Source organism: Mytilus edulis, chromosome 10, assembly GCF_963676685.1.
Source record: "Mytilus edulis chromosome 10, xbMytEdul2.2, whole genome shotgun sequence".
Classification (NCBI taxonomy): domain Eukaryota; kingdom Metazoa; phylum Mollusca; class Bivalvia; order Mytilida; family Mytilidae; genus Mytilus; species Mytilus edulis.
In genome coordinates, this window is record NC_092353.1 from 58,218,916 (window position 1) to 58,237,528 (window position 18,613).

The following is an 18,613-nucleotide window of genomic DNA, read 5'->3' on the forward strand; positions in this document are numbered from 1 at the left end:
TAAATATTTAAAAGGACGGTTGTGCTTCTTAAGGTGTTGGTAAATGATACTTTTGAATTTATTGGGTCTTTTAAAACGATATAGATGTTCTTGAGTGCGTTTAGATAAATATCGTCCAGTTTCTCCTACGTACTGAATACCACACCCCGGTTTGTTTCATGTGAGAAAATAAATAATACTGTTTGTTTTTCAAGTTATATCAGTTTCAAAATTTAAAGAAAATGTGCGACCATTAAACGTGGACCTTATCGTATTGATGGTGGAAAGACGGAGACATGTAAGTCATTTTTTGGCATGACACTTATAATTATCGATAGAAGGGTAACCACGATTTTTATTGTTAAAAATGTTAGCGATGGTAGTATTTTTAGATAACCGATTTTGAAGATTGAGACGTGTAGATACCCTTTGAACAAGTTTAGTATTTAGTAATTTTCCATTTCTAAGCTTCATAATTGTTTTGTTAGTTAATTATATAATAAAGGAGCAAAGATTGGCGCCCAGAATATGAACCAGCATACAATAATTTAAATTATATAAAATGCATAAATTTGTTCGGCTAAAAATGTCAAACGCTATCAGTTTTAATTACCCGAAAAAGATAGGGTATATCAGGGTAGGACTGATGGCTGACTAAATAGTAGAATGGGCCTGAATATTGAAATTCTTCTTTTTGATAAATACTCCTAAAGTAATGAACTAGAGCAGTTCTCGCTCGGACACACACTCCATAATCTAGTATATTATAAGAGCATAAAGCATACAAATGTCAACAAATAAATATATTAAAGTGTAGAAAATACAGTTCATTATTTTAAATATAATGCATTAACTTTGTACTACCTATATATTTGATATTAATAACATGAATAAATTCTTTTGCTGATATTGAACTTTTATTTCTGCTTGAAAATATAAAAAAAGTATTACTCTAAAAGTATATCGGATGAAATTCAAGATTATATTTCTACCTGTACTGTTTGATAGTATGTCAAAATCAGGTAATTTTTACCTATACAGGTATGATACAGGTGAACTCAGTGTTATAGTTTGAACAGTACAATGCAGTACTGGTTGTGTTTAGTGCTCATCTTAGCTATATTTCTATATTTTATGTTGTTTGTGTACATAGCTTTTCATTTTTCATGTGGTTTTATGTGACCATTGTCTCTCTACATTTATTTTATTTGCTGAGAAGAGATGACTTTGCTTTAAAACTATTACTGTTTTACCATTTTAAATTAGACAGTCTTGGTAGGGTTTGTGTTTTCGACACCTTGTTGGGTGTGTACCATGATAAACTTGGCGGTCTTTGTTGATTTGAGGCGGCTCGTAAGATAAGTGCTCAGAGTTGATGCATCTCTTCTGATGACACAGATGAGACACATCAACCTCCTCTGATATGTCAAATATCCCAGAGTGCAACATGTATGAAAATCTGTGACCATACAATGTTCTTTTTTTTCTGTCCCAAGGAAACCTAACACTATAAACCGAGTATAGCTTCGTCTGTCTTATTAAACACCCGTAAACCCCCGTTTCAAGGCAATTTTCCCTCAAACGTGCTTTCTGTGTCTCAATCCATTCATAATAGTCCATGTTTACAATGTATGAGCTAGTTTAGTAATAATTTGAAAAAAAATGAAAGTACAGTAAGGTCACAAGTACACGTGAAGTTTCCCTAAATAGGTGTAATACCACCATTGATTTTCCCCTATTAAAAAAAAACAAACTTAACACTCAGAGCAATGAACCATGAACATGAGGTCAAGGTTATATAAAACATGTGTGACAGAAATGGATCATAAAATATTTCCATACATCAAATATAGTAGACCTTTTGCATATAGTAGTAGAAAAAAGACCAAAACTCAAACACTTAACTATAACCAATGAACCATGAAAATGAGGTCAAGGTCAGATAACACCCACCAGTTGGACATGTACAAATATACTACAACTATTGTTTATAGTATCTGATATATACATGTAGACTTGACCACCAAAAGTTAACTTAACCTGGATTACTAGTCAAGGTCAAGTAAAAACTGTTTGTTGGGCATTAAGATCTTGCAAGGTACTCTCATACCAAAACTTTGTAACATGAGGCATTTACAATGTATATACAAAGTATGAAGCATCCAAGTCTTTCACCATCTAAAACATAAAGCTTTTAGGAAGTATTTAACCCAACGCGTTCGCAGCTGGATCACTCTCTCTATGTCAAGTTTTCTGCCAACAAAGTCCCAGGCTCGTCAAAAAAACATAGCATAACATTCTTTTAGAGACAAACTATTAACTTCGAATTCAATCAAAATAAATGCATAATTTTTTCAACACAGTGTTGCCATTGTTATCAAAAGTCAAGAAATGAAAAACTCACCAGGTTTAATCTTTTCATTATGTTACTTGAACGGCCATTTAATATCAACTCTTGCATCAACATCAACAATGGCATCCAGTGTTGCACCTAAACATGCTAAATACATTGAAATAGGGATATTATAAATCAACACAACAAACAAACAAACCACATGCAGAAGTTTACAGTTTTGATTTTGATTTTTTTCATAGTTTTTTCCATGAATTGTTGCTTGTGTTAAAAAAAAAACAATTCCTTCCAGCAACACTCACACGGATTGGTGATTTTTCTCCTCCATGTTGCCGTGCAAATTTCTCCAAATCTAGATGATGTTAACCTTGATTTGCTGGCTTAAAATCATTTCAAAATAACACTTTGTCTTCTTGTCAAAAAGCCTCATCTGTTCAATTTTCTTTTCTTTGTTTACATCAACCTTAAATGTGAACAAATGGTATAGCATTTATAAGTAATATCCTTGTCCATGTAGGCCTTTGTAGGGAATAATGTTAAAATACCAATTTTGCTGCACCAGATGTTCAGATCAACAAATAGTTTTCACCAGTGATGTTTGCGGCCAAATTATTACCATGCCAAAAACATATATATTTTTTCTACCATGAATGACATACATGTACATTTACAAAATTTATGTAATTTTAATACAATTACATGCATTATCAATAAAATACTTTTTGTGGTTTATTTTGTAGGGTATCCCTCTTTTCATTCACATTGATCATGTTTATAACTTCATGTACATGTACATTTTTGTGTAATCCATTTGTATGTATCAATCATAAAAATAATAAAGAAAAAGAATTAAAGAGACTTTAATCAGTGAGGGGCCACTAGGGTTTTTGCCCACTTTGCACCAGCATTTTGATGATTTCCTAGGCAGGGAAACGAACCCTGGTACACTGAAAAAGTCTCATAAATATACCATGATTATTGTAGCACAATTGTTTTGGGCATTATATATAATGGTTTTCTTGAATAATCTGTTTGGTGAAAATTTCCAAATTTTTCAAAAATTTGGAATTTTGATATTCAAAACTTTGATCATACAATTTTTCAAAAATCTTAAATTTTAAAACTTTTTAATAACTTTAATTGATAATTTAATTGATTTTAATGTTATACAAACCCACCTATACACAAGTTACTGTAAATTCATTTGCATTTTTTTCCCATTTAAAAAGGGGCATAAGAGGAGAATGGTTAAAGTGACAGCCGGGGCATTATGAACATGATGAAGTCCGAAATCAACACTTGTATTAACTGTAAAGTTCTAAAAACATATGTATCCCCTGAAGAACACCCTATAAAATTATAAATTATAAAATTTAATTTTTTTCTATAGTCACTCTCTAACCCAGTTCAAACCCTACCTTTAGTAAACATCATTCTTCCTTCATCTTGTTTATACAGATATCAATAACACCTTGTGTCAACAATCATTATCTAAAGTAATCGATTCTAATACACTATTCTATTAGAGGTCGGTCATTGAAAGACGTATCAACCGTTTCATATGTGATTCCGAGCTTTAATTTTATGTACTTTCAATAATGCAAATGGGCAAATGATTAATAATGTAAAAAAAAATAACAAAACAATTAGGAAATATCGAGCTTGTGTGGAACATGTTATCGGACTTTTAAAGATATTCCAGATAGTTGGAACAGTTTACAGGCATGATAGGAGTGAATACGGTAAAACCGTTTGTTTGTGTGCTTACTTGTGCTCACGTAAATTGAACCGATTTGTTATTTAACAGATACATGTAGAGTGATACTCAGTACGCTTTCATTTCAAAAGTATTTTATATGACTCGTGTTTCTATTAAACCTTTTCAACAACGCTCGACACCGACTAATGACACCTACAGTTTACAGGTAAAATGAAAAAAAAAGTAAAATCACAAAAATACTGAACTTAGAGGAAGATCAATTGGGAAAGTCCATAATCACATGGCAAAATCAAATAACAAAACGCATCAAAAACGAATGGACAAGAACTGTCATATTCCTGACTTGGTACAGGCATTTTCAAATGTAGAAAATGGTGGATTAAACCTGGTTCTATAGCGCTAACCCTCTCACTTTTGTAATGACAGTCTCATCAATTTCCGATATTTTTACATTGATGCGTTAAATAAACAGACACAATAAATATAATAGTCAAAATATGGGTACATCAGTCATCATCGTTTAACAATTTTAAAAGGAACAATTTAACAGAACACAAAAACATCTACTATCTACGAACACATTTATTGAGTGTCTGACGTCAGAAAATTTTATACGTCACATAAATTTGTCGTTCAATGTGCGTACAAACAATTTTAAAATTTTCATGGGAATGTTAGCATACAGGGTTAAAATATCAAAAGAATGTAAGAATAAATTTAAGAAATAGACCGAGATTTAAACTAGTCCAAATGTTATATATAGAATTTATAAGAATCCAAAAATAGTTAATACCACTACGCGATTGAATGATTTTGACGTTTGTGGTTCAACGTATATTGTAATTCATAATAGAAATATATCATAATGACATATAATAGAACAATATCATACTGACGGGATCTTTTAAAGTACAGAGTCACGTTATAAGAACAAAAGAAATACAAAAAGTCGCAAATACAAAACAAACCACAAAAAAATGAAAGCCAATACAAACACATTGACGAGATGTATAAGTACCGAGCCACGTGCAACGGATATCACATGGAACCATTTAACAGTAAAAGTAATATTAATAATAGAACAAAGACAAATGAAAGAACTATAAAACACGTTGTTAAGATGATAAACAACATCAGTACGAAGAATCTATACATCAAGACCATCGTGTATTATTTGAGAAGTTGATACGGAATATTTATCAACAAGGTCTTGGTACCTTCCGATGAACTTTTTAAGAAAAAGAACGAGACGTTCTTTGACATACCCCTGTTTCATCAACTTTCTACTCAGACACTGATGACGTATTACAAAGTCTGAGTAGGAGCTGCAAGCTCTTGAATATCGAATAAGTTGGGAAATATATATCCCATATGCAGGTGAAGTTGGTATATTGCTACTAAGGTGGGGGAAATTTATGACTTCAAAATTAAAATCGTCTCGTTTGTCATAGATTCTGGTACTGAGATGACTGTGTAAGTCAAATTCGAGATATAAGTCTAAAAATGAGGCGGAGGAAGCCGTGTCTGTTGTTTCTTTAATCTCTAGTTCTGGGGGATATATTAATGGAACCCAATCAGAAAAGTTCGGATTGTTTATGGAAAGAACATCATCAATATATCTGAAAGTGAAATTAAATAATCTGGCTTCTTTGATTCTCTTGTATTTTACAAGTGTCTGGAGGAACTCCGATTCATATGAAAATAAGAAGAGGTCGGCAAGAAGAGGCGCACAGTTTGTTCCCATTGGAATGCCGACAATTTGTTGGAAAAGTCTACCTCCAAACTCAACAAATATGTTGTCGATAAGAAACTCCAGCATACTGACCACTTGTTCTTCTGTGTAGCATATCTTACCTTTTTGTTTGTCACTATTTACGAAATATGCCTTATGAAATCCCAAAGTAATAAATTTATAGCGTATGCTACCATTTTTATGTTGAAAGGCATTGTGGATTATTTCTTTAAGGCGATTTTTCAATTTCACATGGGGAATGGTGGTATACAGGGTTGAAAAATCAAAAGTTTTGATGGAACTAATTTCAGAAAAAGACCGAGATTTAAAATTGTCTAGAAGTTCTTTAGAATTTTTAAGAATCCACATATGGTTAATACCACTACGCGAGTAAACAGTTTCACAGTATTTCTGAAGACCCTCTTTCACTGCGGACAGAGGGTCGTCTCAAATACAAAAACGTCTGATTATCATTACGTATATAAATTCGATTTGGCGGTTATATTTAGCTACAGAAGATATACAAAAAGTAAATAAATGTATTTCTCTATCATATCATATTGATATTACATGTATTCACACGGCATTTCACGTATAATTGATTTAAAAATTACTGCAATCATTCCGCATCCTGTATGATCAGCTTTCTCTTCATTTTATGATTATGCCGCATGTCAATAACGATAAACGTGTTTCTGTAAAATTCTAAAAATTTCTTAGAATTTATGAAGCATAATTTCTGTACTGTCTGTCCGTATGTTAAACACTTGTAAACACGGTCGAGTTTGTGTTTTACAAACGAGCTTATCCTTACCCGATGTACATATTCAATTTCGGGAAGGGGTGAAAACATATCGATTTCAAAAGTAAAAGGAAAAGATCACAACGCCATTTTTATCAACGAAAGACTACGCCGCTTCAAATACCTAGTTAAAGTTGATGTATTTCCTTCATGAATTAGGAGAGGGGGGGGGGGGGGGGGGTAGATGAATTCTCGTTCCAATTTATCAACATTTCAACAGTACATACGCATACCTGCCTATTGAATATTTATAATGCAACACGCTAGCTACTATAGAGCTTTGTCATTACAAATTCTTTTTGGACAGTGATAAGCAGGGGTTGGAATTCCAATGACTTAGGTTATCCCTCATTTAATTATATGGTCGTCCTCACGAACTGATTGGCCCATATAATTGCCCGTGTTCCCTTTATCGTCGAGCAATTCCCCAGTTTTCGAAAATGGTCACAGGGTTTCTTAAGCCCCAGGACCATATTTTGCTCTTGTTCGAGTCCGGCAAGGCGCCTATTTAGCAGGGCCAAGCGTACTCGTTTTGACGGTATGTTTTTCAAAACATTCATTTCGCCGGATTGTATTCTTCTAAATAAAACAAAAATATGATACACGACGAACGTACTAATGGCGTACGACAGACAATCAATGTTGTTCGAGCATAGTACAAAATTTGGTATGTGTGAGACAATCGTAAGACTGTATCACGAGTGTCTTGTGACAGTCGTAGGATTGTCGTACGACAGTTGTGCAACAGTCGTACGATTTGGTTTTATTAACATGGTTTATGTTGGTACCCACGACAATGTGTTTATCGCACGACAGTCGCACGGTTGTGGTAAGACACTATCACGACAGCCACCAGACAGTGACACGACAAAAAATCGTGGAGTGAAAAAGGTGCATGTCCTTTTTTAATTTGTCCTACGACACACGACAGCGCCACGATGCTCAAAGTATCGGGCGACTGTCGTACGATGATCACATATGTCCCACGATTTGACCAATTTTCATGATGTGGCACTGCAGAGATGTGTCGGGGGTTCGTTGTGACCAGGGCTTTACAAGAAGCGGATATCGCATAGTAATGCATTATTGAGTTTAATGGGGTCCGTGTTAATCAAGTCTCGTTGGTTTTACATGTTACACTGTCATTGCTTTATTTTGTTTTGTTGTCAACGGGTCAGAAATTATTTCTCTTTTTCTCTTTTTCTTGACAAACCTTTGCCGGTTTTATAATCTTGTATATACTAGTAAAATCCCGTCGCATGTTTTGTGCGCCTGAACCAAGTCCTGACAATGTTGGTAATGTGTGCGGCTTTCACACAGTAGAAATTTTGTTAATGATGCTACGTCTTCATATTTGATTGCCTTTTTGTTGATCAGAGATCGCTGTTTGTCTTTTTGAATATTTTTTTTTAGTTTTTTTTCTCTTCTTTTTTCTCCGAAAATAGTTATTAAAGGTACCAGGATTATAATTAAGTACGCCAGACGCGCGTTTCGTCTACATAATCCTCTTCTTTATTCTCTTAGATTCCATTGGTATGTTTGTCTCTTTGTTGGTTGGTATCCTTGATAAACCATCTGCATCGAAGTTGTAATATCAAAGTCATATACTGAAAGAGCAGCTAACTACCGTATGTCCTGTGGCATCTAAGTTGGTAGTTGTTAAAGCATAAGTTAGTAAATTGTTATCAGTTAATACTTTGAATGTATGTCCATAAAGATAAATGTGAAATTTGTCGCAAACTGACCATTTGAGTGTTAAGAATTTTAATTTGTGTGCCGGATAGTTTTTTTCAGATTTCGATAGTCAACGGCTTACGTATGCTATTACTCTATCGTTGCATTCTTGATGTTGATATAAGACTACACCTAATCCTGATCCACTAGCATCAGTATGTAATTCGACGGTTTTGTGTAATCGGCATATCCTAAAATTTGTGCTGTTGATAGAAGTTCCTTTAATTTTACAAATGCATTTTCCTGTTTTTCTCCCCAAGTACAAGATTTCTGAGTATGAGTTTTCTTTTTGTTCTTTTTAGCTGGTGTCGGCATTAATTCGGCTAATGGTTTAGAAATTTGTCTGAAGTTTCGAATAAATCTACGGTAGTATCCCGCAAAACCAATAAATTGCCTAATTTCCTCTGGAGTTTTCGGTGTTGGCCAATTCTTAATTTTCTCTATTTTATTTGGGTCAGTTTTAACTCCTTCCTCTGAGACTATATGACCTACATACTTTACCTTTGGCTTAAAGAAGGTACATTTAGCTGTTGCCTTTTTCAAACAAGCATCTCTAGTTCTGTCAAAAACAAGTTTTAATCTCTCCATGTGTTCTTCAAATGTCCTAGAAAATATCATGATGTCATCTATACATATGCAACATATTTGCAAGTGTAAGTCTCCTAAGCAATCTTGCATTAGACGCTGAAAAGTTGCAGGCGAGTTAGATAACAGGAAGACACCTATCAAAATGAAATCAACATACCATCTATACAGCCACAAGTTGAAAGAAGTACAGGCTGACAAAATATTATTAGTAAGACCGCAACTTGAAAACGCCACAGCTGTATCGGACCCAGCTACCAAAAAAGAATCAATCTACCATTTTGTCTACTACCATGACTAAATAGAACAAACTTTTGTATACAAAGAAGGGCTGCAAGGTATGTGACAACTGCTAGTGTCACAGTCATGATGAACTCCCTACAACAACTAAGAAAGGAAACCAGACTTGTTATGTTTTACAAAAATGACAATAACATGTTTGAAAATATATATCATGAATATCTGAAGAAGGCAACTCACCATTTTGCGCCAAGGAATAAACATAGGAACAGGAAGACAGACACCAGACGGCTGATGCATCAAAGGTCCTAGTAGCAGGCTGTTTTAATAGCCATTTTTTAAAGCTCAAATTTAACAAGTACACGTATATATAAATTTTACTGGATCTCATCACCTTACTAAACAATCGTCTTGTTTAATAGAAAACAAATATAAAATATATTAATCTTTGACTTGTTGAAGGAGGCTATTAGTATATTTATTTATTTATGATTTTCATGCGACAGACAGACTTGGGGTAATTGTAATTGTAATCGTTAATCAGCTGTAATTGATTACCATTTTGCAAGTTATCACTGTAATCATTAATCAGCCAACAATCTGATTACATGTAATTTAATTTAATCAATTACTTTTCAAACCCTGTAATGCTGATTACTTTTTGATTATGTTCTGATTACAATGAAAAAAAATCTAAAACTGTGTTTATGGTCAATAAATGAACCTTTTTTGTTATTCATATTTGATCAATATTTAACATTATCGTTACATGTTAAAATTGGTTTGTTTACTTTGAGCATAAATGTTCACATGACTAATTTATCTGTTATCTTATATACGTATACTGTCCTACAGCTATAAACTTGGTAATTGCAATAAAACAAACCTTAATAGGTCTCCTACCTGTCAATTCAAAGTTGACTAAAATCACAATATGAACATAGAAAAACAAAAAAATACATTATTATAGACAAAGCACATTAGCAAAAACGAAAGACAAGGATACAAAAATTACCGTAGTAACGCATTGACGGGATGTATAAGTACTGAGCCACATCAAATTGGTATAACTAAAAATAGACTAAACAGTTGAAGTAATAATTTATAAAGACAAATCAAAGAAAACTATGACAATTCATTAAAAAAAGATATAAACAACGTTAGTACCTATAATCTATTCTTCAAGACCATCGTGTATTATTTGTGAAGTTGGTCCTGAATATTTATCAATAAGGTATTTGTATCTTCCAATGAACCTTCTTTCATAGAAAAAGGACGATACGTTCTTTGACATAACCCTTGTTCATCAACTCTCATCTCAGATTCTGTTGACGTTTTACAAAGTCTGAATAGTGGCTGCAAGGTCTTGAATAAGTTGGGAAACAAATATTCTATATGTGTGAAGGAAGTTAATAATTTCAAAATTAAAATCGTCTCGTTTGTCATCGATTCAGGTACTGAAATGACCGCTTATGTCAATTCAAGCTTACGGTATAGGTTTAAAAATAAAGCAGCGGAAGCCGTGTCTTATTATTTTTTTGAGGATATATTAATTAAAAACGTTTATCACATAGCTATCATTTTATTTTATATCAGTGTTCATAAATGTGTTTATGTCATTTAGATTAAAAAACCCATGTTTCCATGTTTGTTATAGAAGAGGGGAGAAATATACCAGAGGATCGAAAATAAACTAACAACGTCATGGCTTAAAAAGAAAAAGACAAACAGACAAATAATACACAAGACACAACATAGAAAACTAAAGATTAAGCAACACAAACCTCGCCAAAACTGGCGGTGATCCCAGGTGCTCCGAAAGAATAAGCCGGTCCTGCTCCACATGTGGCACCCGTCGTGTTGCTCAAGGTATTACACACCCTGTAAATATTATAATTCGGTAGGTAAGATTCGTTAAAATGGACGGTGATTGTAGTTATGGCATAAGGAACATATCCGATATCATCTGTGAAACGGTTATTCCATAACAGTCAATTAACTCGTGATGGCGTCCGTAAAATTCACGAAAGGATGATTTCAACAAGATTTGGAACTCTTCGCTTAATAGCTTCCTTGTGAGCAGTAACCCTCTATCAAGGAAATCATGATAGGAAATACAAGCCCGGGAATATCGTATCAATTGGGAGATATATACTCCGTATACATAAGTATGTGCGTTTGCCGTCTAACTTACCTATTTGAAGAAAAGAAGTAGAAGAGAGAAGAAGATCTTCCCAATGCAAACTAAAATAATCAGGAATGGACCTATTCTGGCTCACTACTAAAGAAAATAAAAACACAACTGTATTTATTATATATGTAAACATTTGAAACAACACGTTTAATAAAATCATGCGTCCGGAGCGCCTTTCTTGATTTACCGTCACCAGGAACGCTAAAAGTCAAACATTTGAAATCCGAGGAAATATAAGTACCGAAACCGTTGAAGAGCTAGCTATATGACAAAATTACCTAAAAATTAGCCAAATTCATTTAAGGTTAATTTTGCCTGAGGGAGTTGAAACCTTAGTTTCTTTATAATTTCAAAATTTATAAACGGACAATTTTAGAAATGTTTGTTATATATAGATTCTTACATTGTTAGCAGTGGATTATCGTGTTTCTCCAATCTCGATAGTTAAATTATGAAATTTTAAGTCCGAGCCTTATAGTTAAATTATGAAATTTTAAGTCCGAGCCTTGGCGAGGACTTAAAATTTCATAATTTAACTATCGAGATTGGAGAAACACGATAATCCACTGCTAACAATGTAAGAATCTGTTTCTCTAATGACCAAAAAACCTATTTTAGTTTCATAAAAAAATAAATTCTCCCAACCATGCCTTAAACTACGTCATCCGGTGTTACGCGCCAGCATATTTATACGCACATAAGTCTTTTGTTTAATTTCAAGTATTATCTAAAAAAAACACAATCCAATTCAATTTGAATTCCAACATATTCATATTTAATCACAAAAAGAACATTAAAATAGTTTTTATCAATTGAACGTTGATAAGAAAAAAGAACTTTTTTCGCGTAGAATGAAGTTCACCGCTCACTGAAATAAACACGAGGAGAATGAATGAAGTTCAAAACGGCTGACCACAGTAGTTTATTCATCTTGTGAACTGTCACTCTCGATAACAAATCGGCGTTTCTTCTGAGGAGGCTGAACTGATGGTGATGTATTGTTAATATTGATATTAAATGTCCCTCCATAAATAGGTGCCCCAAAGATATAGTTCATTCCTGAAAGCGGTGCATCGTGACTTTGGCTTTGCCCAACCACGAGTTGTGTCTCTGTTTGATGAACTGCTTGACGTCCCATCGTAACCGTCCTCGTTGTCTGCGAAGACTGTATTTGTTGCTCATTTTCATCCTGGTTACCTAAGATGCATTGACGTCCCATCGTAACCGTCCTCGTTGTCTGTGAAGACTGTATTTGTTGTTCATTTTCAGCCTCATGATCCTGGTTACCTAAGATGCATTGGGCTATCTGTTTATGTTTCTGAGGGTTCAGTTTTGAGTAAGTGGTGATACTCTGTATGTTTTTGTGTCCAGATATCTAAAAAATCAGTAAAAAAATCATAAACTTTCTAGTATGAACCATATGTGAATTTTTATGAAATAGTGTGGATCTGAGGAAGAAGTAAAGGTGGACTAGAATTTAGAATTGTGAAATATTAAATAAGGGTGTCTCATTGACAGATTGAGGGGTTCTGATCCTGGATCCAACTTACTGTTTTGTCAAATTCCTGTATCCGCTTACACTATGTATGTAACTTTGTAAGCAATTCTCATTTTTTGTAAATTCTTGTGTCCCCCCTAGTCCAAATAATTATGACGTCTCGTTAGGCTATTTTTTTATATTTTTTTTGGGACGCTGTACATTGATGTACGGCGTCCAAAAAATTATAAAAAAATAGCCTTTCAAGACGTCATAATTATTTGGACTAGTGTCCCCCTAGACTTCCTAACACAGTACAGTACAATAATTTGACTAACATGTGTCATGCTCTCAAAGAGTTAGCAATTCAGGGTTGCACTTAGACCCTAATGAGATCCACAAATAAAAAATAAATAATCCGACAATTTTAAAAAGGATTTCTTCAATTTTTGTGCTATTTTTACATTTCCTGACCGGTGTGAGAAAAAATATTTCTCCTCACTAGTGAAAAATCTGTTCTTGGCAAGTGATTTATTGAATTTCAATGGTTCAAATTTTGCCGTTATATAGCCTTTTTGTGCTAATGCGGCGTCAGCTGTGTGGCGTAAAGCAACTAACAATGAATCAATGAATTTAATCTTTGATAAAATTAGAGAAACAAATTCCACCGATATGTGTTTCCACTTTCAACAGTTAAATTTTTAATATTGAAAAGCTCAGCAAGCCTTGTGTTTTAAATTGTAAAATTTAACGTTAACTGTCTCGAGTGGAGAATTTCGTAACACTCTGTGAAATCTATATTTTCATATCTCCAGTTACAAAATTTTCTTATCAGATGATTGTTCAAAATTCAATCATGACAAAAATTGAGTGGATGAAAACTGTAATTAATGTAGTCAAGTGGTGTTGTAGTAATATTTTTATGATTAATAACCTGTTTGATATGATTATGTTCAATTCCCTCATCGTCAAGCTTCTGAAGCATAAACCTTCTAGCTGAATGGTTGGTTAGGCGCCTGTTTGTATTGTCATCTAGAGGTTGGTTCTCATCATTTTAATTGTGTTCAGTAACAGTTCTTTAATAATACCTACAAGTATATGTACAGTATTAATAATTAAAAGCAGTGATTAAAAGAACATGCTGGTTATACACATGTACAGTGTTTATATGGGGAAATTCAAATATGGTATCAAATTTTCTTGATTTCTTCTGAATTTCCTATTGTGACGTCATGAAAAAAGACAACCATGATGACGTCACTTACATGTATGCCTTCAAATTGATATTTTATTGTGTGTTTTTCTATGTTGTGATGTTATACTATTCAGTTTTGTGTCAGTAAAAGGGAGAAGGTTTGGTACCATTAAAACATTTAATCCCTCTGCAAATGTTTGCACCTGTCCTAAGTCAGGAATCTGATGAACACAACAGTAGTTGTTGTTTGTTTATGCAATTTATACATGTTGCTTGTTTCACTTGTTTTTATAAAAGACCATTGGTTTTCCCGTTTGAATGAATTTACACTTTAAATTTGGGCTCTTTATAGCTTGTGTTATCCAAGGCTACATGTTGAAGGCTGTACCTTGACCTGTAATGGTTTACTTTTATAAATTGTAATTGGATTGAGAGTTGTTTCTCTAGTTTTCGTGCTATTTTCACCTTTCTCGACCGGTGTGAAAAAAATATTTCTCGTCTCTAGAGAGAAATTTGTTCTCAGCAAATGATTGGTTGAATTTCAATTATGACATCAAAATTTCTTGCATTCTTCTGAATTTTCTATTGTGACGTCATGAAAAAAGGTGATTGGGTTGAGAGTTGTTTCTCTAGTTGTCGTGTTATTTTCACCTTTCTCGACCGGTGTGAGAAAAATATTTCTCGTCTCTAGAGAGAAATTTGTTCTTGTTCTCAGCAAATGATTGGTTGAATTTCAATTATGACATCAATTTTTTTTGCTTTCTTCTGAATTTTCTATTGTGACATCAGGAAACTAGGTGAATTTAAAAATTTAACTGTTTGAGTGGAGAAATATTGTAATACAGTCTTGATGCAGTTGTGAAATCTATATCTCATTGGCACTCATACCATATCTTCCTATGCATGTACATTGTACCAATAAAGAGCACAACTTTCAGCAAATCTCTCAAAAGGAATATCTCGTGTATTATATTTCTCCAGTCTTGACAGTTAAATTTTAAATATATTCAAAATCTTGGCACGCCTTGCATTTTAAATTTTAAAATTTAACTGTCTCTCGTGGAGAAATATAACACGTAATATGTCTCTTTGTGGCATGTACAAATGTTTTATGCTTGCGTTAAAACTTACATGTAATCTTTTTTTTTAGGTTAAAGGATAGAGTTTATTTTGGATTTTTATCAACCTTAAACAAAATTTTAAGACGGCAGGGTTGATGAATTTTCTGGATATATCGAGAATTTTTTATAAAAAAAGGGGGGAAACATATCAACCAAAGTATTGAGTATTTGACACAGATTATTCTACATGTACATGTATTTAAACTATCCTTGTTAGTACAATGGTCAGTACACTCATCTACAGATGAGGGATCTGGGTTCGATTCCTGGACTTGGAGTTTACATGAAGAGTCAAAATGTGTCTATTTACTCTTGCTTAAATTTGAATAAAAATGTACAAGTAACTTAATTTGACCATTGTTGAAATTTTAATTATCAACATGTTGTTCACAGTTCTACCTTCATATTGGTAAATACTCAATGATGACTCATTTTTTTTTTAATTTCAAAACTAAACTGATTTATAAAAGAAACAGATTAAACAGTTATCTGTCACTGTTGACAAATAGGTTTCTCAAATCTTTCTCCAATCAATGAATTTGGGAAAACCTGCACATTTCTTGAGTGGTGTGAGTAAACTATTTTTCACTTCACCACTAGTAAAATATCTGTTCTAAATCAAAATTGATTATGACGTCATCATGTTTTGTTTTTTTCAGAATTTTCATATTGTGACGTGGGGGGAAAAAGGCGACCTTGCCTGATGACATTGCATATATTAAAGGAACACAAGTTTCTAAAAATCTTTGAAAAAGAATGATACAAATCATTAAACAAACTAATTTCGACACTATAAGTTATAACTCGTGTATTACAATATTTCTCCACTCTCGACAGTTAAATTTAATTATTTAAAAAGCTCGGCAAGCCTCGCTCTTTAAATAATAAAATTTAACTGTCTCGAGTGGAGAAATATTGTAATACACTTGTTGCAGTGTATGAATCAATATATACATTAATAACAAGTAAATGTACCTGTTTACAATATTTTATTACCTGTATTTAAAGCCATTTTCTTCATGAATTTTCCTAATTTATTGATACCAATTCTTTGTGCCTTAAACCAAAGGGCTGACTTGTCAGGGTTGTTGTTCTCCTGAATGTAGAAGGGATCTTCAGGCTTACTATATTTTGTAGGTCTTTTTGACTTGTAAAGCTTGTATGCAGCTACAGGACATTTTGTTTGATCAGTTGTGGCCCAGGCCCTTTGAGGAATTTCTCTTGTGTTTTTCAGATTTGCTCCAGTTCTTGTTTTAGTATTTCTCTCGTTCATTTGCAAGTATTCCTGACTTTTAGAGTCTTTACATAGTTGGACATCCCCCCCATGTCATCTGATAATGTTCAGTTACACCACGTAGGCCAAAATATATTGTGTTAAAAAACCAGAGAGTGTGCAATAGAGTTGTAGGATTGGACAAGCCCAGCTGCCAAGTTTTAAACATTGCTTCAATGTCATCATCAGTGAGTGTTTCAGCTCTTTTATCACCATTTCCTTTACCCATTTTTTTTAACGCTATCTGTTTTGCCGTAAGAACATCTCTGGTTTTAGCAAATTCTACACTTTTACTTAATTCATAGCCATAATCATTGCTCCTCAGTATTCTATCAAATGAACACATCATTCCACGTAGTGAGGATGGCTCATACTCTTCTCCATCAGTTTTTCTCACAGAGAAAAAGTACTGACATAAAAGACTGTTTAATTCTTCAGGTGGAATTTTATAAATTTCTCTTTTTTCATTTTTCTGTTGTAGGAACTGTGTAAGTGTGCGCATATCACTTATATTTTTTCTGGCAGTGCCTTGATTTTCCTGATCTTTAACAAATTGTTCTACAGTTGATTCATCAACTGGAACAAACTGTCTTGGTTTTGATGCTTTTGAACTAGGCTTTTGTGTAGGTGCTTGAGGTGGTGCTGACACATTTACAGGAGCTTCATTTGGCGTTTTATCAACTTCATTCAACTCTGGCTCAAACAGATACAGGAGTTCATCAGGAACATGTGGTGGGGAGTCATGTTCTAATGGGTGTGTGACTGTTCTGTCAGGCTCAGAAATAATGTCAAACCTGTATCTGGCCTCAGTTACAAGTTTACCACCTTCTAGCTGAATTTCCCACAACGGAAACCCAAAGTTGTCTGTTTTACCTTTTATAACTCCCATTTGCCCCCCTACAAGTCTGACTTTTTGTCCCCTTGTCAAGTTTTCGTTGAGCGACATTTCTTTCTTATAATGAAAATTGCAGACGACGAGTTCTCGATAGTTTGTTTACACGTTACTAAGATGTTTATCGAAGAAGGCCGAGAATTCTTGTTAACCTTGAAAAAGTAGTTCCGACAGGTCACGAACTTTGATTATCCAATCAATTGCTGAGAACAAATTTCTCTCTAGAGACGAGAAATATTTTTCTCACACCGGTTGAGAAGTGTGAAAATAGCTCGAAAATTAGAGAAAAATCATATCAGTACCGAAGTACCGTCTACTGAGCTGATGATAACCTCGGGGACTCATAGTCCACCAGCAGAGGTATCGATCCAGTGATGTAAAAAATTGAAAACAACACGTTTAATAATTTCTTGCGTCCGAAGTGTAAGTTATATTATGTACAATCCTTCGGTACATGTCATAATTAGTACTAAAGGTACCAGGCTTAAAATTTAATACGCCAAACGCGTGTTTAGTCAATCATATAATTTAAGAATTATCAATGACACTCAGGTCAAAATAGTTAGAAAGTCAAACAAGTGCAAAGTTGAAGAGCATTGATAACACGTAAGATATTTCTGAACATGTCATAACATGTGCAAAATCGCAATTTGTACACGACATATATGTTACAGGGAATTTGTGAAATCGGGGGTTATGTAAAATCACTGAAATTTCAGGGAATTGGTAAAATCACTGAACTGATTAGTGATTTTATAAAATCCCTGATTTTAACTAGTGATTTTACAAAATCCCTGGAATAATTAAGTCAGATCTTATTAAAAGATTCACTGATTAAATTCAGGGAATTTGTAAAATTAATTCATTCGTTTTTTTTAAAGATTTTTTTGTGAAAAAAAGCATTCTACAAATAACTCAGTAAGTTTGAGGTTAATCTATCCGTTATCTTAATAATAAGTTGGCAGTTTTCATGCACTAGAGTATACAGCTGACATACTGTAGAACAATTGGTCAGGCACAAAAGTCTCTAAATTAAGAGCAAACATACACAAAAAAGTTACTTCAAACAATTGAAGGAAAACTAAAGTGCAACATATGGAACCGAGGAAGATATGATAAAATTTTGGAACATGTTGTCAATGCGCCACAGAAAGAAGACAAAACAATTAAGCTCTTATCACCATCTTGTTTAAAAGAAAATTATTGTTTATTATAGTTTTTTTCTGTAAGTACTGTCATGACTGTATAAAATGAAACCAATTATATCAAATTTTTAAAATCAAATATAAAAACGGAACGCTAGGTTAATTGCTGTT

General features: G+C 33.5%; 2 protein-coding genes across 2 annotated transcripts; both read right to left on the reverse strand.

Moving 5' to 3' along the window:
* Nucleotides 1-12,086: 12,086 nt before the first annotated feature.
* LOC139491543 (uncharacterized) lies at nt 12,087-13,864 on the reverse strand. The gene is made up of 2 exons (XM_071279293.1): nt 13,751-13,864; nt 12,087-12,714 (listed from the first exon to the last, which is right to left on the reverse strand). Exons 1-2 carry the CDS (start codon nt 13,799-13,801, stop codon nt 12,262-12,264), a joined length of 504 nt encoding a protein of 167 aa, XP_071135394.1. The 5' UTR covers nt 13,802-13,864; the 3' UTR covers nt 12,087-12,261.
* Nucleotides 13,865-13,889: 25 nt separating this feature from the next.
* LOC139491542 (uncharacterized protein KIAA1958 homolog) lies at nt 13,890-17,580 on the reverse strand. The gene is made up of 2 exons (XM_071279292.1): nt 16,129-17,580; nt 13,890-13,904 (listed from the first exon to the last, which is right to left on the reverse strand). The coding sequence occupies exon 1, from the start codon at nt 17,349-17,351 to the stop codon at nt 16,434-16,436; it is 918 nt and encodes a 305-aa protein (XP_071135393.1). The 5' UTR covers nt 17,352-17,580; the 3' UTR covers nt 13,890-13,904; nt 16,129-16,433.
* Nucleotides 17,581-18,613: the final 1,033 nt, after the last annotated feature.

Bases quoted from the DNA above. Each gene is read 5' to 3' on its own strand.
- LOC139491543 (XM_071279293.1), bottom strand. From the start codon at position 13,801: ATGCTTCAGAAGCTTGACGATGAGGGAATTGAACATAATCATATCAAA. The intron at 12,715-13,750 runs GTTATTAATCAT...CTGATTTTTTAG, and splicing joins AACATAATCATATCAAACAG to ATATCTGGACACAAAAACAT.
- LOC139491542 (XM_071279292.1), bottom strand. From the start codon at position 17,351: ATGTCGCTCAACGAAAACTTGACAAGGGGACAAAAAGTCAGACTTGTA.